The sequence below is a fragment of the Lonchura striata genome, chromosome 9 (genome assembly GCF_046129695.1).
Source record: "Lonchura striata isolate bLonStr1 chromosome 9, bLonStr1.mat, whole genome shotgun sequence".
Taxonomy (NCBI): domain Eukaryota; kingdom Metazoa; phylum Chordata; class Aves; order Passeriformes; family Estrildidae; genus Lonchura; species Lonchura striata.
This window is the reverse complement of record NC_134611.1, coordinates 22,667,234-22,689,550: the sequence shown is the minus strand read 5'-3', so window position 1 is coordinate 22,689,550 and position 22,317 is coordinate 22,667,234. Positions and strand designations below refer to the sequence as shown.

Below are 22,317 nucleotides of genomic sequence, written 5' to 3'. Positions count from 1 at the left end.
GTCCTTTTGTGTCACTTCCTGAGCAATTGAGAACTTGGATTTAAACAATACAGAAGTTAGAGAAGCCTGTGTAAGCAACTGCAGTTTCTACCAGCAAAGCCCCAGTTACAGCCAGTATTTATTTGCTTTCTTGATAAGAAAGGCCTGACTTTGCAAGCCTGTATATGCGACCACCTTTCGGCCCACGAATAGCACCGCTAATGAGCTCTGTAAGCTTTGGCAAGGCCAATCTCTCAGTAAAACTCTAGCTGCTAACCAGGACGTCCCGGCAGGTTCCCGGCGGGCACACGGAGCGGCTGCAGCGCTCCGCGGCTCCGCCCCGCCCGGGCCGCGCCCCGCGGGCCCCGCGCCGCCCGCCCCGCAGCCAGAAAAGCGCCGCGGCCGCGGACAGGCTGGAGCTGACCAAGGGGCTCCTTAGCCTGCTGCGCTCCCCCCTCGCCCTTTTCCGCCGTAGTAGTGCTGGGCAGGAGAATGAGGCGGCGTAGGGCTGAGGAACTGCTGTGGCCTTCGTAGTAGTGCTTTGGTTAAACTGATGCCAGTGAGTGCTCCAAGTGGGTACTGCAAGTTTTTTGGAAAGTGTATTTGCTTAACAGGACATCTGCAGCAGGTATGAAACAAATTAAAATCTGGTGGCGTCTTTAGAGCACCGTGTAGGTGCTGCCTTTCATGCAAGATTTCTGAATTGCTTTAGAGAAAACTTCTAAATCTGTCTGCCTTAATGAGTCAAGGTAAGCTATAGCTTATTTGTCTGGAAGCCATGCCACCCACGTTCCTCTGGTATCTTTTTTGCTTCTTGTTGTGTGAATATTAGTTTCTCATTTTGTTTCTTTGTTAACGTGCATAGGAGATGGCTCTATGAAACTATGACAGTAAATGTGTTCATGCTATAGTTAAAGTTACTTGTTGGGATAACAAACTGCATCTCTTTAGGTTAGTCTCCAACTTTGGGCTCTTCATATAGATAGAAGTTTGCAAGGTTGAGTTATGAAGATTCTATGCAGAGCGTCTGCTCAAGTAAAATAATTAAAACAAACAAGTGAACAGGGTGAAATCCTTGCCTCCTGTTCATTCTTGGTGAGATATGTGGAAAAAAGAGAAAGCTGCCATATTGTTCAAAATTGTTTATTCTTCTTCAAAAAGAAAGCATCTCTTTGATAGGGAGTAAATGTATAATGAGCTTTAAAATCATGCTGCAAATTTATGTCAACTAATTATTGGAGGAAGAAGGTATCAAAAGTTGGTTGTAGGTTCCCTCTGTCTGCCTGCCCTTAACTGCAATAGAAGATAATTAAGTAATTACTTAGTTTGAAACTCTTTGGCATCTGGGGAAGTATCTGACGAAGCAAAGGAAGCTGCAGGGTTAGTGTTTCATTACAGCTTCATGCATTTCAGCTGAATTGTGGGGAAGCTTATAAAATATGTGCCTGAAGTAAAGATGCTCTCATAAACCGTACTTATTTTGTGTGTGTACTGTTTCTTTTTCAGACAAGCTTCATGAATACAGTAAAGGTTAATACAGTTAGATCCAAACCAAATAGAAGATATTACAAAATCATATAAATTGTTTTACTACAAGTAGAGAGCCAATGGCAGTTTTACTCAGGATTCGTCACTGTAACAGAAGGACTGGCTGTAAGGTAAGTACCTACACTCAAACTGTTACAAAACATAACTTTGAAACATATATGCCTTTGAAATTCTCTTTCCTAGAAAGAACACAATGCTGAGGTGTGTATTTTTGTGCACATGGGGGTGTGTATGTTTATATTTTAAAAGTAATGAATTATTATGAATATGTTTTCTGTCCTTGCTCAATCCAGCTGTCATGACATGACCACCTTTAACTAAACAGAAGAGGCCAACCCAAGCTCTTTTTATTAATTGAGAGGGATCTCTTGGACAGCAAGACTGTCTTCTTTCCCTTTGTAGGGGTTTATTTCTAAAGCAATGTGTCATAAATCCTTATATTAATATTGCTTATTCTCCTTCAGGTGGTTCTTTCCTTTTTTGTTCATTCTCCTGTCTGATAGTGCTCAGGAGACATTTCTGGCAATGGTAGTTTTGTACCTTTGAGCTGGCAGTATGTTTGCCTTGCCTGTGGTCTCATCTCTTCTTCCTCTCTGAAGTTAGTTTTAGATTTCACATTATGCAGCTGATGAAGTTTAACAGCTGAAAGAAGATAAGTTCTTTGAAGAGATCCTGAGTCGAGTGTGAGCATTGTGTTCATGAACTATTGGGCTACCTGCAGGTAGTGTAGGAGTTGTTTTCAACACAGGAAGAAGTAACTTACTGCTCTCTGTTTATCCAAATATTTTTCAGATTTTGGTGTGTTTTTTTTTTTTTTTTATTCTATTAATCTCTACTTAATCTTTTTCTTCTGCCAGCTTTTGAGTCAGTTTAATCTGACAAGAATATTTCTTGTTTCCTTTGCATCCGTACCACATCCTATGCTACTTAAAGCAGAATACTAACTTACATTTTTTGTCTCTGTGATATGCAGCCTTATCTCTTCTTGTTTTGAAATTTTCTCTGGTACATATAGTTGTACTGAACATTAGTCTTTATCTTTCTATAGGCGTCTTTAGCTTGCATATAAAAAATGAATTAGATGTAAACTTCTGACAGTTTGGACAAGTGTTTGAACTAGAAGGAAATACTTGAACTAAAAGATATGATCATAATGTTATCTTGAATATTTGGGAAGAGTTGAGTGTTGAGAGAGACTAGAATTTTCTGGTTCTTGAAACCTAACTGTTTAACTCACTCTTACCTCTGATTTTCTTCTATTTAGTGGGGTAAAGATGCTGGGGAGCCCATATGTTGAAGTACAAATATAGCATGGCCTTGGAAATTCTGGGTTTCCATGTATGAGAACTTTGGAAGATTTCATGTTGATGACTCCTGTTGTGTAATATAATGATGTGCCTTGTCTTCCTTTGACTGCTTTTTAGGTATCAAGAGTTCAGTCTGAAATGGCTCTGTGTATTTCTTATCTTCATGTCCATCCATGCTGTCAGGGAGCTTCAAAACCTGTTACTTGTTATCACTTGCTGCAAAATGGGCATGGCTCTTCCAGAAGGCAGATCAACTTGCCTGGTCTGTGTTCCACTAGAGCTGATAACTCACTTCTTGTGCCTGAGGACTGAGAGAAACTTTATCTCTGTTCTTCTGGCCTTTTGGCTGTGGAAACGCCTTAATTTGTTGGCTAAGGTGTTCTGGAAACCACAGTACAGCTGTAAGCCCTGCATGCTACTGGAGCAGCAAAACAATTGCCACAGATTTTATGAAAACAGTATTGTGGTGGGGTAAAACACTGTGTGATGAAAGCTGGGTTATGGGTTCATATAACTGTTTTAGGATCTGGAGTCCTACTATCTCTTGTCTTTCATGCATGCTGATCCCTTGACAAGAGTGTGACAAGCCAAATCCATTGTTTGACTAATTGTCTAGAGATCCAATATCCAAAAGGAAGGGCTCAAAGGAGAAGTCTTGTGCTTGTCTGCAACAAACATGCATATTTCTTTGTCTACATCTTCATACCAAATTCTCACTCTTGCATGTATAATTATTTCTGATGGTTGGCAATTTTAGTTTCCCTGCAGAAAGAAGAACTTTTTACTAGGGAATTATGTGTCATAAGTGAGGAAATAGACACGTGTTGTGGAAACAAAAGGCAGTCTATAATGATGCAAAATCTATGATTAATGAAAATGGGCTTAATACTAGCTGTATAGTTCTTCAATACTGTTGACTTTTATGTAGCTGTGAAGCATATAAAGATGTTTAAGGAACTTGATTTTTTTTTTTTTGATAACAGGAGAGGGATTGGTAAAAGACACTTTAAAAAAAGGGCTGTCAAAATGCATGGAGGCAAATCATCCATCTAGTGAGTGGATGGATGATTTCTATCCACTCACTCCATGGAGGAATCCATTGACAGCCTGTAGATGGCTTGAAATACAATATCTGAACATTCTAACAATGTCTGGCAGTTATCAGAAGCAGAAGTTATTCAGAAGCTGGGAGTGGTGTCTTCTCATGAATGCTTTTTTTAAACATAGTTTTGTATTCTACCATTCAACTGATTTCTGAAGAGGCGTGGTGACCTGTAATGTAAATATTTATTATGTTTAATTGCCTGTAAATTTCATTTTTTACAGATGGAGCTGCCTGGTGTTGCTGTTTGGATATTTGTTTGCCTCTATGCATCTGTGGTTGGCTATCCAAATGGGAAAGTAAGAGAAGCCTGTACCAGCATGGTACCCTGTCATGGTGGCTCTCCTCAGCTGTCACCTGAGCATGCCATTACAGTGAATGGGACTGAATTTAAACCAGGGGACAACATAGAAGGTATTATGTCAGTTACAGCTGAAGAGTTTAATTTATTGTTTTTATTACAGTATGTCTTTCCTCAGTTTTCTATACTGGATTTATCTAAGCAGCTGAATCTTGTTGAGGTAATCTATTAACCATTGTTCAGTACTTGTAAAATGAGCATCTGGTAGTCATTGTTGAAATACTTCCTTCTTCTTCTGGAGTAGAGTTAAATTTCCTTATTCTTCTTCTTGCTTTAGTTCATCTGTCTGGACCAGATTTTGAAGGATTTTTCATACAAGCCCGGGATGCAGAACGCCTGGATGGCCCTGCAGTTGGTTCTTTTGTATTAGCTGACAGGAGACATTCTCAGCTGCTGACGTGTGGTCGTACCAAGGTAGAGAGTCCAGTGCCTTACAATTACTCAGTGGGCACTGAGGGGCTTGTACTGTCTCTTTATCCTCTTGTCAAAAAGGGGAGCATTTCCTTACTAAGAAAATCTCACTATTTCTGTATAAATGCTGCAGGGACCTCTAGCTCGTTGCTGGGGTCTTCTGGATTGAAAGCTATTCCTTTTAGTCTTGAAGTTTGTTAGTATGAGTAAGTTGCTATGCTACATCTCACCTGAGCTGATCATGACTGACTGGGGAAAAGCCAGTTGCACTGGGGTAGTGCAGTGTCTCTGTAGGTTTTAGCTGCAGCCTCTGCTGACTGTCTTAGGTAACAAAATGAGTATCCACTGTCTAACTCTTGATATGTGTGTATTTTCAGAATTCAGCTGTCAGTCACACAAGTAAATCAAGAAAGAAAGACATAAAAGTTTATTGGATTGCTCCTGAAAATGCTCCAAAGCATGTACAGTTTCTGTAAGTAAACCTAGTATAGATTCTAATTTATTAGAATGCAGACAAAGTAAACTGGTACCATTTTCTGTGTCAAATATTGTCCAGCAACTGAAAAGTCCTTGGGTCCAATGGCCTGAAAAGCAATACCTCTTACTTGCTGCAGTCTGTCTTAATGCAAACACTTTTTCAGGAAGAGCTTGAAGGTGATCTTTTTTTTTTTTTTATTTTTTTAATTTTTTTTTTTTTTTTTTTTTCCTCCCAGGAAGAGTATAAGGGGATTTGAAAATTGGTTTCTTTAGTCTTTCTAGCTACCTTCTCACTTCTCATACCTGCGATATACATTGTCAGGGATCTTTCTCTTTGCTGTACCTAACTATACTCTATATACTACTTTTTGTGAACTACAGGATAAAAGCATTGCAACTCTTCTCTGAAGTTCTAATCTGTGCCATAAGCATTAATGTTTCTTATATTCACTGCAGCATGTAGTATTATGTTTTAAAATTCTTTTTCTAAGATTTCAGATACTTTCCTACTTCAATCCCTAAAATGGTAGAGGTCTCAATAGAGATGAGGGTTTTACAAATAATTTCTGTGAACTATTGATTATTTTCCTTTTTTTTTTTTTTTTTTTTTGATTTTTAAAGCAGCAGTCAGCTATAAATATATACAGCAATGACTGTGTGTGTTGTGTTTTTTAAGAGCCACAGTTGTGAAGAAATACAGGATTTTCTGGGTAAAAATTCCGGGTCCCATTGTTTCTCAGCCTGATGTGCTGTCCCCAACACCATCTTTGCATGCAACATCAGAGGCTATGTCAACTTCACACCCAGTTTCCTACATATCAAAACCAGTAAGTAATGATAAATCTAATCAGGCTATGTTTAATGAAGGGAGGTTGTAGACAGGTGGGGGTTGATCTCTTCCACTGGGCAGCAACTGACAGAAAAAGAGGACACAGTTTCAAGCTATGTCAGGGAAGGTTTAGGTTGGATATTAGGAAAAAAAAATTCACCGAAAGAATAATAAAATACTTGAATTGTCTTCCTAGGGAGGTGGTGGAATCACCATCTCTGGATATGTTTAAAAAACATGGCACTTGGAGCTATAGTCCAGTTGTGGTGTTAGGGCATAGATTGGACTTGATGATCTTAGAGGTCTCTTCCAACATCATTCTGTGATTCCGTAATGCTTGTGATGAATGGAATTTCATTAGATGACATTGATGCAGCCTATTAACAGAAAAGGAGAGATGATGGATGAGTAACTGATATCTAAGGCTAAGAACATGACAGCTACCTTTAGCTGAGTTGCCTGAACTTTGCAGGGTCAAATCTCCTAATGCTGCACAAAGGTGAGAAGATTAACAGAACATTTAGAAATTAATGATCAGAAAATGTTGTGTACTTCTCATGAGAGATGGGAAAAAACTTAACCTGGTCTTGACTAATAACTTTCTATTTAGCAACTGCAGTCTCAGAAGCTTTCCCCTCTGAGTTAATCTGTGTTATTGAATCTTGAATGGATCAAGTAAGCATTGCTATTTGATCCAGGATAACTGTGACTTAAAATCAGTGTATTTTCTCAATGTGTATTAGTGGAGTTTCTACTTTAAGAAACAAGCAAAAAGCTGTAGTACCCTTATTTTCTTTCTTATCTTTCAGCTGATACTACCTCTCTAAATATTAGACCAGAGGAAGGTTTTTTTCTGAAGTTCTTACTGACTTTTTGAAGTTAGTATATTGTAATATCTTCAAAGTGAAAATTCAACTCAAATTTATCTTGGAATTCACCATCATTTTACTTAGTAGTCCTAGAGTAATTGTAGACATGGATTAAGAGATTGGTGTGTAGACACAGATATTGTTCCTTGTATGCTTTCTTCTACTATGGGTAAAAAGGAGGAAGAGAATGGAAACTGTCATTGCTCACAATTTTTTTGTTTGCTTAATTGTTTAGTTTAGTGCATCAGGTTGTGGAATTACGAAGTTCTGCATTAGGAACCCTACAAACTGTGATCCTGGGAGTGCTTCATGTTTTTTTCTATCCTTCCAACAAGAGGAGAGTTCAGTTTTTATTGAAATGAGTGGTCCAAGTGAAGGATATATAGCATTTGCATTTTCCCAGGACCAGTGGATGGTGAGTGTTTTATTTTATTTTCTGTAGTTGCTTTTGTGATGTTAGTAAAGTTTGAATAGAAATGCATATGGAAAATGGAAATACTGTCAGATGTCATACAAAGTGTGACTCTCCCATAGGGCTAAAACACAGGTTGTTTCTTATAGGTGAATATTCTTTTTTAGCTCAGGACTGAATAACTGCAGTAGAATTTCCCTATATATATCTTATGGCAGAATTCAGCCTGTCTGACTGAAATTCCTGGTTAAATCAATCTCTGTTTATTCACCCAGAAAATCTTACCTCTCAGCAACTGAGTTGTTATTTAGAAAACTATTTGCATTTGATCCCTGAATGTTACTCTTATATAAACAGTCTTAAAAATGTTGAAAGATACTTGTCTCTGACTCATGTTGAAGTGAAGGGAGGATGCTGTTGACAAATGGGCTGCTTGTTGTTGCACAAAGGAGATGCTGTTTACATTCATCTCCCTAGTGCAGGAACACTTGGTTCTTAAGACTTTTTTTACAGCTGTGGAGGAAAAAATCCTACAACTGAAGTGGATTTTTAAATAGCTCCAACATCCATCTCTGTCTTGTCTGGTCAATTTGATAAATTTTAAATAATTAAAGAAACTTCTGATAATATGGTTGTTACTCTGGGAGTGGAGTGTGAATCTTAATGCGTGTTTCTTTCTATGTGTCATCTCTATGACTTAATATGGTTTCTTAGTAATAATATTGATGTGCTTGAAAAATGGGAACTAACAGCTTGATAACTACAAAATCTCTCAGGTCTTGCTGCCTATATTAAATCAAAGACCTTTTGGAGACTGCCAGCAATGTTTTTTATTGGGCTATAGATACTTTTATTTTCAACTCTGCAGGGTGGTGATGATGCCTATCTGTGTGTTAATGAGGATCGCCACGTTCACGTGAGCACTGCCCATCTGAAGGAGCGAAGTCATCCTCTCTTGGATTCAGAGGTATGTTTTAAACAACTCAGACACTTTCACAGATGTAGTTTTGAATTAATGCATGCTGCTGCTTTGTACTTTTGTTTTGCACAACAGGTGTAAATACTGAGGTGGATCCATAATTCTCTAATGTGAGATTGCTTGGGCTCTTACTTCCCAGTAAGTGTTAGCTTTGGAAGTCTAAATTTGATTTGTGAAGATAGTTACATGATGGGAGCTTTGTTTTCTTAGAAACTTTATCCCTTTGCTAGAACTGCAGCTGTTATGTCCTGAGTTAAACATTGTTACAGGCTGTAAAAATTAGTGATAATTCAAACCCTAAGTTGCTATGTTGACTTACGACATACCTCTTGCATGCCAATTTAGAAGGGATCCCCCTTCCCTGGATAATTTGCATTTTTTCTTTATATATCAGTGACACTCTTGTCTTTTAAGCCAATTACTTAATACCCAGTCTTTTCAGACTGGTTTAGTATCTCCTGTTTTACAGAATGCCCTTGAAGATGTGTCGTGGAGGCTTGCAGATGGCCTTCTTCAATGTTCTTTCAGAAGGAGGATTCGTCTCCCTGCTTATAAAGGGAGATTTAATCTGGATACCAGTTACTACATCTTTCTGGCAGATGGGGAAGCTAGTGAAGGTAAACTTGACTTACATATGGTTTTTCTTTTAACAGCTTCAAATGAGTTAGTAACCCTTCTGTAAGATATGGCTTAGATGAGAATTGGTGTCTGAACTAAGGTTTTGAAGCTTAAGGCCTTTAATTCAATCACCTTTTCTGCTTCTCTGAATTATAGGTTTGCTTATGGAAGTTATTGCAAATTTGCTAAGATATGTATTGTATTTCCTGTAGCTGGGCGAGTTGCATTTTGTGCATGCAGTGTGCAGGATGGCTTAGATGATGTTAGGCTCTTATCATATTGTGCATTAGCTTGTATGATTATGTGCAGTGGTCACAACAGGGCTTGAAATCATGAATGAAGAATGGGCACACTTAAAAGTGCAGTGGCTTTCATTAGCAAGAAATAAATCACTCTGTCACTGCTCAGGTGGACTCGTACACAAACATCGTCGACAGCCCCTGGTCACCAATGGACTGTACAATGTCACAGGCCTTCCTCTGGATATTGGCGGTTCCCGTGCCCCACGGCTTATCAAGGCTCATGGTAAGCTGCAGTTTCTAGTTTTGTCTCCCAGTTCTAGAGTTACTGAGACTGGAGGGTTATTGCAGAGTTGGTATTCACTCTTGTCTTTCTGGCGTTTGCGTTGTATATTCTGTTGGCTAGCAAGATCTGATATTCTGGTGGCAGAGCAAAGTTACTAATCTTTTGTTTCAAGAACGGTGTCGGAAGATATTTTTTGCCCAGGAATTTTTTCTCCCCCACTACTGGACTTTAATGCAAGTCCATGATTCAACTGCCACTCATTCTTTGTCACACAGATTGTAATAATATCATCTTTCATCCTCTGTCTGTGTAGGTGATAGAATGGTTTCTCTCACCAGTATGTACAAAATGTATTAGCCTGTGTGAAATGTGCAGTAGCCAGAGCTGCTCTGTTGTGTTGTGTTGGAAAAGTATGACTATCTTTTGCATGGATATTTTTGTTCTCTAGCAAGGTAAAGGCTATAAAGCTGTAGCATGATCCAGGGGATACATTTTTAATTCTTGGTAAATTCTAACCATGTGCATATTGACTAAACAATTACATAGTCTTGGAAGTTGTGCACTTAAGTTACCTATCATTTACCTTTGTTTTTTCTATTTTCAGGAGCACTAATGTTTGTTGCTTGGATTACCACAGTTAGTATTGGTGTTATTGTTGCACGATTCTTCAAACCTGTCTGGTCTCATTCATTCCTACTTGGAAGGGAGTTGTGGTTTCAGGTGGGAAAAAAATCCATATATCTCTAGCTGTATTTTCTAGCATTATTGCAAGCAGAATTATAAACCCACTAGATCCAAGAAATAGACAAAAAATGATTCACATCTTTCTTTAATCTTATAAATTAAAAATCAGAAGTTCATCTACTTTATTGGTAAAGGTTAAGTCTAAAGTGGGGATTAAGAATATCTTTTAACTGTAGGTCTACTTAATGTCTTCTAATGATGTATTAAGTATAGAGTTTCTAAAAGCAAACTTAACTTTTCTAGGTGCATCGTATGCTTATGTTGACCACAGTCATGCTTACAAGCATTTCTTTTGTGCTGCCTTTTGTGTACCGAGGAGGTTGGAGCCAAGTAAGTGTGTACTTTCAGTCTTGTTTAACTGAAAGGTAAAGGTGGGACTAAATGAATGAGGAAGTCCACTGCCAGCTATTGTGACTATTTCTAACCAATTTTCTGTGAAAGCTGTTCTTAAATAGGCTGATTTCAATTTCTGGCAACCCAGAAGAGGAATTCTGTCTCCTTTAAACTACAGCTGAAAAATTTTGGTGTTTTCCTTCCTTCCTCTTTCTCCCAAATAACTACTTTGCTCACAGTTTCCTTATGTACTATTTTGGTCTTATTGTTTCCTTAGAGAATATTATCTTGGGAGGGGAGTAGGATGTGGTGGCTGACATTAGCATTGTAAACCTGCTGGGAATAAGTGTCTTTGTCAATCTAGACATAAAGGTGAGTGATAAGCTTGGTTTGGAGCAATAGCTAGATAGAGATTGCATACATGTTGCTATCACCTGTATTCTGTTTGATGCAAAGTCACATCAAAAGTTGGAAAGTCCAGAGAGTGTCTGAATTCAAGGTGGAAGAATATGGTGACAGATATGAGCTAGGGAAATTGAATAAAACATTTTTGGGTGAAAGAGAAGATCAGTACTGGAATGAGTTATAAAATAGGCCTATCCTGGAGACACAGGGTTGAGGCTAGAGAGCTTGGACTATGGTTTCTATAATGTTAGTCTGCTCTTCAGCTGGTGGAATTTCTCAATATAGCAAAAATGTGGGACAAGCCCTGAGCAGACATACCAGTGTGTCTGCTACCAAGGCAAACAATCTCCATCCAGCTGCTGGGCAGCTTATTGTGTCCTGTTGCCTCTGCTGGTGCTGCTCCATTGTAACTTACTAATACAACAAATACAATTTGCAACTTCTTGGTGTCTTTTCTCTCTGTTTATATAGATATGATATTTAAGAAAAATGTCCTCTGTTTAGCAAGCAGGTTTTCATCCTTATCTTGGCTGTGCTGTGATGGCTTTGACAATCTTTCAACCACTTATGGCAGGTTTCAGACCATCTCGTCATGCACCAAGGTACAACTGACTCATTAAATTACAGCCACAGGAATTAAATGTGACTGTTTCTTTTTACATTCTTTTCACAATGGAAAGTTTTTACAGTTTGAAAGTAGGCAAAAATGTTCTTTGATTTCTGACCCCTTCCCCCAACAGTGTAATCAATAAAATGTGTTTAATTGTTTTACAGGAGGCAACTGTTTAACTGGTTTCACTGGAGTACTGGTACAACAGCTAGAATATTAGCTGGTGAGTAAAAGTAATAGTTGTAACTCCCATTTAACTGATTTAAAGGAGCTTTGCCCTTTGTCTGAGCAGCTGTTCATTTAAAACTTCGATGTACATCTATTCCAGGCATGTCTGGAGATCCTTTTTCTTGGCCATCTTTTGTGTGAGTTTTAAAGGGCTATTGGATACAACTTAGAGAAAAAAAATTGACTTTAAATCCAAAGGAATTACTGACAGATCTGAAATTCTTCTGTAATAAGGGCCTGTCCTTATCTTCATAATTTTTTTGTCTTGGAAGATATGAGAATAGTGTTGTTACAGTAGCATAGTTCAATGTTACTGAATGGGAGACAGGAATTTCACTTAAAGATCCAGCAGCTGGGTTTAATTCTAGTAATAGAGGCAAGCTTCCACAGCAACCTTAAGCACTAATATTGTGATGACTGGTGACTACCAAAAAAGCCCAAAACAACCCCACTCAAACAACCCCCTATCCCCCCACAAAATACCTCAACAGCCTTCAGCTGTGTGAGCTCCTTTAACCTTGTTCCTCAAGCAGTTTTAGGTAATTAATGGGAAATCTTTTTACAAAAGCATTGAGGAAATGTTTAAAGCACACAGGCACAATATTCTTATTGGGTTTTTTTATCTTGTTTTTACTGAATAGTTGTGACTATGTTCTTGGGAATGGATCTGCCAGCACTTGACCTGCCAGACCCATGGGACACCTATGCAATGATTGGCTTTGTAGCTTGGCATGTTGGTACTGATGTTCTTCTGGAAATACACAGCTACTGTCTCGTTCGTAAAGGTACAAACGCAGCAAAACTGAGAATGAAACCAGTGTGGATGGAACTTCAGGAGGTGTTCTTTGGCCTCTTACTTGGAAGCTGAAAGGGAGTAACTCTTTAGTAGTGTTGTATCTTCTGTAGACAAATGAATATGGAAGAAAACCAGTTTTTAAGACAAGAGTTCTCTAGAAGAATGGGGTTTGTGCCATTTTAAATAGTAGCTTCTTGTTTCTCAAACCACAGTTCATTGGGGACTGAAATGTGCAGACTGAGATATGTAAATATGTTCTGAGACTTACTTTTTGCTATGATTTTGATCCCAGGTACGTATGTTAAGTCCAGATTAATTAATGCAGATTTAATCTGTATTTAAGTGTTGATAAACTGCTGTTATTGCAGAAGCAAGTTTGCATGCTTGCCATTTTGACTGACTGGGGAAGGAATATGAAGTTCTGACTCCAGTATGTGTAGGGAAGAGATGCATAGTAACTTCATTAGGAATTGTTGTCTTCACTGGCTGGTGTCACAGAGAGGAGATGACTGTACATGTGAATGACCTGGGTCTAAAGCTGAAATGAGACAGCTGCAGAACTGAAGAAGTGTGATTAATTAAGAGTCTGTGTAAGGTGGCATGTGGAGAAGGAGTGATTATAAAAGATGTGAATTTAAATTAAACTGCAGTAATTACTTCCTAGAAGTAGGGAAACTAACCTGAAATGTTTGGACAATGAGTGTTCTCATGTTGGCTAATGAAAATACTTCTTATGAAATCCAGTTATCTTAAAATATAAAAGGAAAGTGTTAGCTCAAAACTCTGTTTTGATTATTCAGTATAGCAAAAGACATGTTTTTTGACTTCAGTGTTCAGAAGTTTTGTAGGTCAGCACCAGTATAATTTTTTATTTTGTGCTGTGAGCATGGTATTAACAGGTCATGAAATGTCAAATGAAACTCCCAAGTCCTTTTCAGATTTGATGCTGTGTAAGACTTAGTCACAGGATCAAGACTTCTGCAGTATAAAAATGAAGCCCCCCCTTCTTGTTAAGGGCAGACTTGACTTCTGTTTTTCTTCCCATGAACAGTTGAAGTGATAGAGGATGACAGAGTACAGATACTGCAGTCACTCACATCTGCAGAAGCAGAGGTGAGTCACAATTTGGTAACTAGCTACTGTGAAATGGGATGATTCTTCATTTAAACCTGACTGTTCAATGACTTTTCTTCCCCTTTTCTTGCAGGGTCGTCTGTTTAAACAGATTGTTTTAACCATCTATGTCATTGGAAATTTAGTATTCCTTGTTACCTTCCTGATAGCAATCAACCAAGTATGAAACAAGTATTTGAGAATTTTGTGACAAAATACTGTGCAGCTGAGAAGTCTGCAAGGAATACTTCTTATTAAAACTTCTTTCTCAATGTGGTCCTGAAGATGTAATTGAACAAGAACAGCACATGTATGTCATGCTCAGTGTTAGGGAGATCTGGAATTCAAATCTAGAGAGAAATCCTGCAGTCCTACAAAGACCATCTCCTGATATGACTTTTAATGGGAACCTTTGCCTGAGTAGGGAGTGAAATCGAGTTAACTCGATTGAATCTTGTAGGTGAAGACTAAGAAGATGTGTTGTAAATGTTATTTTTATTCATTTCCCTAAACCTTTTGTGAGTATTATTGGGGGAACTGGTAAGATATGACTGGTCCAGATTAATCTGTTCATTTTACTTTCTAATATGTGATATGCCAGCTTCCTGCTCTTAACAGTTTTGTGCATAAGGAAACTCTCAACCAAACAAACCTTGAAACTTGGTAGAAGATTGTCACAAATGCAGGTTGATGCATGAACTAAATAGATAAAAGTAAAATGCAAAAAGCACTGTCTGCTCTAAGAACAGTATAAGGTGTTTAAGAACTTCAGTCCTTCAGTAAAACCACCACTTGCCTTACTCAAAATACTGCTCTGTCTCATCCTTCTTGGTGCTTCTAAATCATAAAAAGAAAACTTGTTTACAATATAAATGCACTAAAACCTATAGTAACTTCTCTAAAACTCAAACCAGGAAGAACCTAGCTGTGTTTATGGATTTCTGCTTTACTGTCTTTGGTTGCTTGAGGCTTCTGAATTACTTAGCTGTGTGAATAAGATGGATTTATGCCAACTGTAATGGAAATGAAAATACTTGCTCTGGAATGCCGCAGTTGTGTTTGTGCTATTGGGCAAAATGTAAATTGGGAGCTAGGTTGTCTTCAGGAAAAGCAGCTTCTGATAATGTAAAGGGAGAGTCCTTTGATCTGGCATATCTAGAACACAGAACTATAAGAATTCTATAATAACTCTATTCTGAAAGAATATTGGGGGGCAATTTTTTAGTCAACAAAAGGTTTCTTCAAATATACGAACTAGGTACAATATGTTGTGCACTTAGAGTGCTTTGCACTTGTATTTTGTGGCTCCAAATAGCTTGCTCCCACACATCTTCATTTTTCTTACTGAAAAGTATTGATTTTTAGTTGTAGCAATTCAAGATATGTTTTTCAGCTAGGCATACTAAGCTAGCTGGGAATTAAGATGTTGGGAAGATTGGACAGAATAGTTGAGTAGTGAGGCCTGACTTGCTATAGACTTTTACATCGACATCTCTACAAGTGTGGCCAGCTCTAACATACTTGTAGGTGTGTGTCAGGTGGTGGTTCTGTGCAGTTACCAAAGCTGTCTGGTCCTGTCTCTTCCTCCACCTTCCCAAGTCCATAGTGCAGCCTGTTGCGTGGACAACAGGCGATATTCAGGAAGATACAGGTGACATTTGTTTGTAGTCAGTGATCTTTTTGGCTGCTCAGATACCTGATTAGCCATAAGGGCATTTATGGAGCTGGAATGAATCCCTTTGTCAGCAGCAGCTGACTGTGAGTGAGTCCAAGTTGAATAATCTCCCTTAGGAAAGTCATGTGCAGGGTGGGAAAGGGGAACTATGAAGAAGTGAGTCACAACCCAGGCTGAAGGATGAGCAGCATGGGGCCAACTGTGTGGGTGTGATGTTTTTTTAGAGAATTCTTATCTCAAAAAGCCTGGGAATCTCAGGCTCATCTACTGCTAAAGTTTGGGACTCTTTCATCTACTGTGAATTTATAGAAGAAAAATCACTCATAATTGATGGCTTTTTAAGTTAAGGTTAATGCCAGATTCTTTCTATAATAAAATAGCTGTACTGAGGGTTTTTTCATTTACAGATGACAATGAATGTGGGTTTTAAAACATGAATGTAAATATCTCAATAAAAGTTATTGTCCCTTTTAGTAAGGTGAAAATACTGTCAAAAGGAAACTAGAAAAGTCTTGCCTAGGAGCAAAATGGATTGTCTGGTTTTTTGTACATATTGTTTTATAAATTACAGCTATGTAAATCCTTCCTGGAGAAACCACTATTGAAATTGAATGTTAAAATAGTTTCACTTCTTGAAACAGTTTCTTTTCCTCAAGAAGAAAAAGGTTTCCTTGTTTTGTGTCTAATGCAACTTTTAAATTGGCAAAATTGTTGATTGTTCTGGATAAATTTTTTCTTCCCACTGCTTGTAGTATGGTCTAGTTTCTTATGGGAGCTCTTATGTACAGTATTGTAACTTAATTGAAAGACTTGCTTATTTTACATAATTTCTGTTCACACTGCCACTCCTGCCCTTTAACTGCATAACTAGTAAGAGGAAGTAATATGTCATTGTATTCCAATATCTTCCGAAGTTTTTTTGGGTACTCCTTTGAAAAAAATCTGCAGAAGGGTTTGTTTGATATTGGCAGGAAAATAGATGACAGGTAGAAATTTGTGATTAGTCTCGCAAGTTGTTTACTGTTTTGATTGTTAGGTGCAGCCTCCAAATACTCATAATCTGCTCTTGGCTTAGCTACAAATCATGTTTCTTTGCCTGTGCTTTGAACAAAAATTACTTGGTGCAAATGTAATGGGAGTTCACAGCTACTGTTTTTTGCTTCAAGTAGTTTTTAGTTGACATTTTAAGCTGCAGCATGAAACAGGAGGTGTATTTAATTTCTCCTCCTTACACTGCGTGCTACGTTGTTTTCTGTTTTTTCAAAAATCACGAGATGGGGAGACATCCAGTTCTGTGTTATAATGGCCATATTTTTCCTTTACCCAGGGAAGGCTGAGGAGAGCTTGCCTGTTTTGTGTTCCTAACACTATGTGGCGCCCTTGTTCAAATAACAGCACTTCTGTTTTGCTTGCTTGCTATAAACTGTCCGTGAGAGGTTGACATATGAAGGTTTTCCAAAATAGGAAGTGTTCCTAAATGAACTAATTGGAAACATTTTCAGAAACTCAGTATTTTAATTCAGGCCATCTCATACAGATAGATATTTTGGAATGGGTGTTTGCTTGCTATCTATTATTAAGCTTTTGTTTGAGCAGGTATGGATGGTTTTCTTTTGTCATGTGGGTATATCCTTATTCAGACAACTGAAGATGAACAGCAATTGCCAAGGAAAAACTGCAGTATTCTGCATTTCCACGCAGAAATTAATACCTCGGTGGTTTTGGTGTAGATTGAAGTAAGAAGAGTCCAAGTGAATGGAAGGGTGGTTAACAGGGATGATTAGCAAGTAGCTCTGAGAAATTCTTTGCTTGCATAAATCTGATTCTGACTTCTCCAAGGGGTTTGTGAGAAGGGGGAAACGGTTGCACATGCCTGAGAAAGTGGCACAGCAGAACCAGCACAGGACAAATTCTTCAGATGTGCTTGGAGCCACCTGTTTTAGTTCATACCTGACCTAGTTCAACCACTGTCTAGCTTCTGCTGGTCTTCCTTGTGCTGTGCAAAAGTGACTTTACATAATGTAAACCACAAAATTGCATCACTGAACCAGCTCTTTATGACAATCATCCCACAAAAAGGATACTGCACTTAAGAAGAAGTGCAGCTTCAGCTTTTCTTCAGAGAGACTTTTGTCTTGTGGGGCCTTAGAAATCACTTGGCTTTAATAATGAATTAGAGTTTTGCATGGCATCTGTACTGACTTTTGAAAAGATGATTTGCCACCTTGTATTTCTGTTCTTGTTGATACAGGATGCAGGAAAGCTCTGGGGCTGTAGCACTCAGATGATGAACATTCCTACTTTCCAGTCTTTCCTTTAAACCACTTTGACTAGTATTGTGATGATAGTTGCTCCCTTTTCCACACTACTTTAAGTTTAATAGTACAGGTTGTTGGGGAAGCAGAGGATGAGTGTCCATAGCCATCTGCTTCTGTTACAAAAATTGTTTGTGACTACTTCGTATCACTCACCTGCTCTCATTTTTTTGGTCTGTCCTTAAGAGTTGAGGCTGAAGCCTTCTGCTTTCACAACCAGCAAATAACAGAAGAAGCATAAGAAAAAGATCCACTATAAAACAACAACAAACAAGAGGATAGACATAGAGGAAAAGTACTATAATAAAATTTATTTGTTCTTATTTACTATTTCATCTCCAGGTAACCATTTCTGACAAGTCTTAAAATTTGAGATTATTACCCACATCAGACTGGGAGCCACCAAATGTTTAGAGGCTACAAATCAGTCAATTACTACCATCGTGCCTCAGTTTGAGGTAGTAACTTCAGTTTCCTGCTTTGAAAAGAATACCAGCAAAAACTTGTGGCTTTTTTTTTTGTGCATAATTTGAGTCAGCTATACCAGAATAACACAATGTGAGCTTTATCTGTTTAGTATTACAAATGAGGCTAAGACCTAGTTGAATTATAGCTGTTCTTCTGATTTGAGTATAAGGGTGCAATGGGCTATGAGGCACTTTTTCTACCCAAGAACTATGTACTGGAAAATCTGACTTGGACATGATCTCTGTAGGTGTGATTGAACCTGGTTTTAGGGCCCTTACCTCCTCTATCATGTGGAAAGAATTAGCCTATTTTTTGGTGGGAGCCTTGAAACTTGCTGGAGAACTGTGCCCAGCAGTGGCTGCACCTGTAACAGATCTTTGTATTCAGCTGCAGGACAAGCTACTGGCAACTCAGTATTTCTGGTGGGAGGCTTGCCTGATTTGAGCTCCCCAGCTCACTGAAACCTAAACAGTATGGCTGTGTGAGTATTTTTCTGTTGCTGAGGGTTTTTTGTTTGGTTGGGGTTGTTTTTGTTTTTTTTTTTTGATGGACAGCACTGCCTGTCTGACAACCAGTTTCTTGGAAAAGCAGAGCTTTCTCAGCAGGCTGGGAGGTGAAACCATGCTCAGGAGGTCAGGCTGTTCATATTATGCACAGGATTGATCTGTGAAGTTGTGGGTGGGCAGCACGTTTGTGGGATGGTGAAGAGAGCAGAGTGTGAAGATGGCTACACTGTCATATGTAACATGAAGGGTGACTGTGGAGGTCTAGAAGGGGGCTAAATATTTCAATATGCTGGCTTAATTATTTTTTGTCTTCTGCTGTCGCTTAAAAAGGAATGCTTTACATTTTATCTAAGGTAGTATAATTGGAAAGCACATTTTATATTTACATGTCTTCCCACTCTTCTCTCATATTTTGCTTTTTATTAACCAATGCTTTTACAAAAATAATGCTGGAACAGCATTTTCAGTCAAAATCAGATGGATTGGCACACTTTATTGTGAAAACAATGTCCCATGAAGTTCCATGGAGATGGGTGTTTATCTGCTCTGTGTATGCAACGGCAGCATATTTCTGATTGTGAGAACAGGTATGCGCACGTCTTCATACTTGTATGTACACTGCATTTATGGCTTTAGGTAACTTCCCACTACTTTTAACAAATTCCAGGATGTGATATGTGTGCATGTGACAGTTGGTCAAATTGGAAAGTCTGTTAAAGTCCATTGCATTATGCAGAGGGCAAAACAGCCCATGAAACAGAGTAGCAAAACAAGCGTTATGATCTAGAAAAAGTATGTAGAAGAAAGTCTTCTTAGCTTTATCTGCTTTGAGTGGTAAATTTAACTTCCATGTCATTACAGCTGTTAAAGGACCTTTTTCCCCAGCTTTGCCATTCTCATCCTCAGAGCTGCAAAAATAAACAAAACCATTGCATTTTAAGTCTTTATTTCTATTTCTGAAGCAAAATATCCTTATATAGAAAAATGAATATACATACCTCCGGTGGTTAATCCAGCAGAATAAGCATTGGTTTAGTGTTATAGAAAGAAATCATAGAAGGTGTTAGTTCTGGTAATTTTGCAATATAGTGAGTATATTTAGAAATTACTCCGTAACTGCTATTTAAAAATTAGCACAGCTCCTTTCTGTTTTGTGTCTGTCACCTTCACTAACACATTATACAGAGTTGGTTTTGCCCTTGACTGGAAGCTGACAGATTAAAAGGATGCACGGATAATTAAACCAACTTTGTTTAAACTAAACTTCTTGGTGGGAGCTGTAACTGTTTGGAAACCTTTTCCTTTTCTGTGATGCTCAGAGAAAACTTTGCTTTCTTCCCAGAGTTGTGAGTCAGAGTGGGAGTTAGTCATGTTCCTGATTTTTTCTGATGCAGTAACAGCACCTGTATAAACATCAGTATGGCTATTGTCTGTAACTGGGTATAATGGGGGTAAGTTTGAAAGGGACAGCAAAAGGCCAATGATTTAATGTGAAGGTTATTTTTAGAACAGCAATATAATGCTGTTGTTTGATATGTAAAAGCCTCCCCCCAGCACATTGTTGATCTGAGAATGCAATGGGAATAATCTCTATTACTCTGACCTGCTAGTTTGAAGAGTCACCAAAAATAGTGTGTCTCATTCCTGCACCCTGCATATGTCTCTCTGCTGAGACACGAGGGGTCAAAGCAGCTGTTTACTTGATTTACACATGTCAGCAAGTGTCCAACTCAAGCTATGTTTTGAATGCTGAAGTTGATGCAAATCATAGAAGCATCTGAGTGTAACTTTATATCATAGAGCCACTGATGTTAACCTTAGCTCTTACAAAGACACTGTGTACTTTTTACAGGCTGAGGAATTCTGAAGGATTTAAGCCCTGGTCATGGTTTGAGAACAGTCATTTTGATGCCTCACTTATAGCTCATAGTTTTGTTTTGTCTTGCTCTATACATTACAGGGAAAAATGATGTGCATGAATCTTCATTAAAAAGGATTTTTTATTTTACTTTCTTCAGCACAAATGGAGCTGTCTCCATTGTGTTTTTGAAGGTCGCAAAGATTCCAGTGGTAGAAAAAAATAGCTAATCTAGACTAGCTAGCTGCCAAAAGCCTTGGACCTTCGTGTCCCATGAGAGCCTGTTCCACACTGTCAGTATGTTTTGCTGCTTATTCAGCTTTAGTTTTGCATTTTCTTATTCATTTCACTATGTCTAGCCTTTGTTCCCTCCCAAGGAGTTTTCATTTCCCTAATAAGTATTGTATCTTCAAAACATTTGTGCTTGAATTCATTTGCCTGAAATTTGAAGAAGAAAATAAGCCCTAATAATGCAAATATGTCTGTACCAATTATAGTGTTGTCATCCTTTTCTCTGTATGGCTTTCTGAGGGTAAGTACTTTGAGATATCGGTAAAGAAAGGAGCTTGTGGGAGAAGGAAAATTGCTGCCATGTGGAAAAGGTATGTCCTACGTCTTTGTAAGATTGTGAGTATGAAAAGCTCCAGATTTAATCTGATCTATCTCTGTATAGATTGGCACATGGAATAATGCCTCTGCTTCCTTGTCCTTGGCCATTGCTAACTAATTCAAGTAACTTGTTCTGAATGTTCATTTCCTTTCTAAAGAAAAACTGTTACATGAGGGGCCATCATGCTGGTCTCTCCTCTGCTTCTTTGTTTTCCATTGTCTTTCAGAGTCCTCAGTGCTTCTTTAATGTTTAAGTGCTGTAAGTGCTTCCCAAAGCTTTAGTTTCCAAGAGGATTCATTTTTCTGTTTTACTGTTTGTTGTTTTAGTAATGAATGATAAGCTACCAAAAATAGACTCCACTCTTTTCTCTAGTGGTGTTTAGGGTGAACCTGATAGGGTGGGCATCAATGACTGGTTTGAAAACAATATATTTCTCTAAGAAACAGCTCTGTATAATACATTGTTCTAGAGCAAGAGGCTTTCCTGGTTTTGTTTCTCTTTTAGAAGTCTCAGTAGGATTATAGGGCTACTTGGGAAAGATTGAGTCACTTCCTGGCTTTTTCCACTGATCAAAAATGTCCCAGGGAGTGGCAATAAATAAGTGGAGGGCTAAAGAAGAGTATGGCTTAGTTCCAAATTCTACTAGGCATGAAGATACTCACTTGGAGGCAGTGCTGACTGGGGGAATTTTTTGAGGTAATTGCCAAACTGCTTTTAATTTAGCTGGGATCCATTTTTCCCAAGTGGCCATTTTCTTATTGGTGGGATAGTTGCAAGTAAATGGCTGAGACCAAACACAGATTTACAGGACAGATTCTTGAATATCTTTGCTATATTTGTGCTTAGTCCTCTTTCCTGAAAGTATTTGTTTTTCATTAACCTCAAATGAGAGAGAACCCAGATTGTTTGTGAAGTGTCTGAGTGGAAGGGGGAAAACGTAGAAACTTGAGATGCTTCTCCTGAGGGACACAAATAAGCAGAGGTTGGTATAGATAAGGGTGCTTAGCTAAAATCTCATGGCCTGTGTATGGCCCACCTGAATGGTACTGCCAGCTTGTAGTTACTACTTGGACAACTTTCTAAGGATACTTTCAGGAGCACCCACTCTGTGCTGTGGGATGAATGACCTGTTTCAGTGGAAACCTGCTGGTGGGTGAGTGTCCCTTCTCAGTTATCCTATATTTATGTGACAGGACCATCCCCAAAATATAATGGGCTAAAGCAGCTTCTGGAGTGGTT

General features: G+C 38.4%; 2 protein-coding genes across 3 annotated transcripts in view; one reads left to right on the top strand and one right to left on the bottom strand.

The window, feature by feature from the left end:
* Nucleotides 1-4,160: 4,160 nt before the first annotated feature.
* On the top strand, nucleotides 4,161-13,975 carry FRRS1 (ferric chelate reductase 1). The gene is made up of 15 exons (XM_077785242.1): nucleotides 4,161-4,350; nucleotides 4,575-4,711; nucleotides 5,086-5,180; nucleotides 5,862-6,012; nucleotides 7,119-7,298; nucleotides 8,164-8,262; nucleotides 8,744-8,891; nucleotides 9,301-9,417; nucleotides 10,022-10,137; nucleotides 10,405-10,491; nucleotides 11,404-11,501; nucleotides 11,674-11,732; nucleotides 12,379-12,522; nucleotides 13,585-13,646; nucleotides 13,741-13,975. Exons 1-15 carry the CDS (start codon nucleotides 4,161-4,163, stop codon nucleotides 13,831-13,833), a joined length of 1,776 nt encoding a protein of 591 aa, XP_077641368.1. The 3' UTR covers nucleotides 13,834-13,975.
* Nucleotides 13,976-17,932: 3,957 nt separating this feature from the next.
* Nucleotides 17,933-22,317, bottom strand: part of PALMD (palmdelphin) — a 47,048-nt gene continuing 42,663 nt past the window's right edge. For both annotated transcript variants that reach the window (XM_021525339.3, XM_021525350.3), the window contains one exon: nucleotides 17,933-19,518. In XM_021525339.3, the coding sequence (XP_021381014.1) occupies nucleotides 19,475-19,518 (44 nt within the window). In that variant the 3' untranslated portion in view covers nucleotides 17,933-19,474. The remainder of the gene's footprint in view (nucleotides 19,519-22,317) is intronic.

Coding starts and splice junctions, on each gene's coding strand:
- FRRS1 (XM_077785242.1), top strand. CDS start 4,161: ATGGAGCTGCCTGGTGTTGCTGTTTGGATATTTGTTTGCCTCTATGCA. Junction 12,523..13,584: donor CTACTGTCTCGTTCGTAAAG/GTACAAACGCAG, acceptor TCCCATGAACAG/TTGAAGTGATAGAGGATGAC. Junction 13,647..13,740: donor TCACATCTGCAGAAGCAGAG/GTGAGTCACAAT, acceptor CTTTTCTTGCAG/GGTCGTCTGTTTAAACAGAT.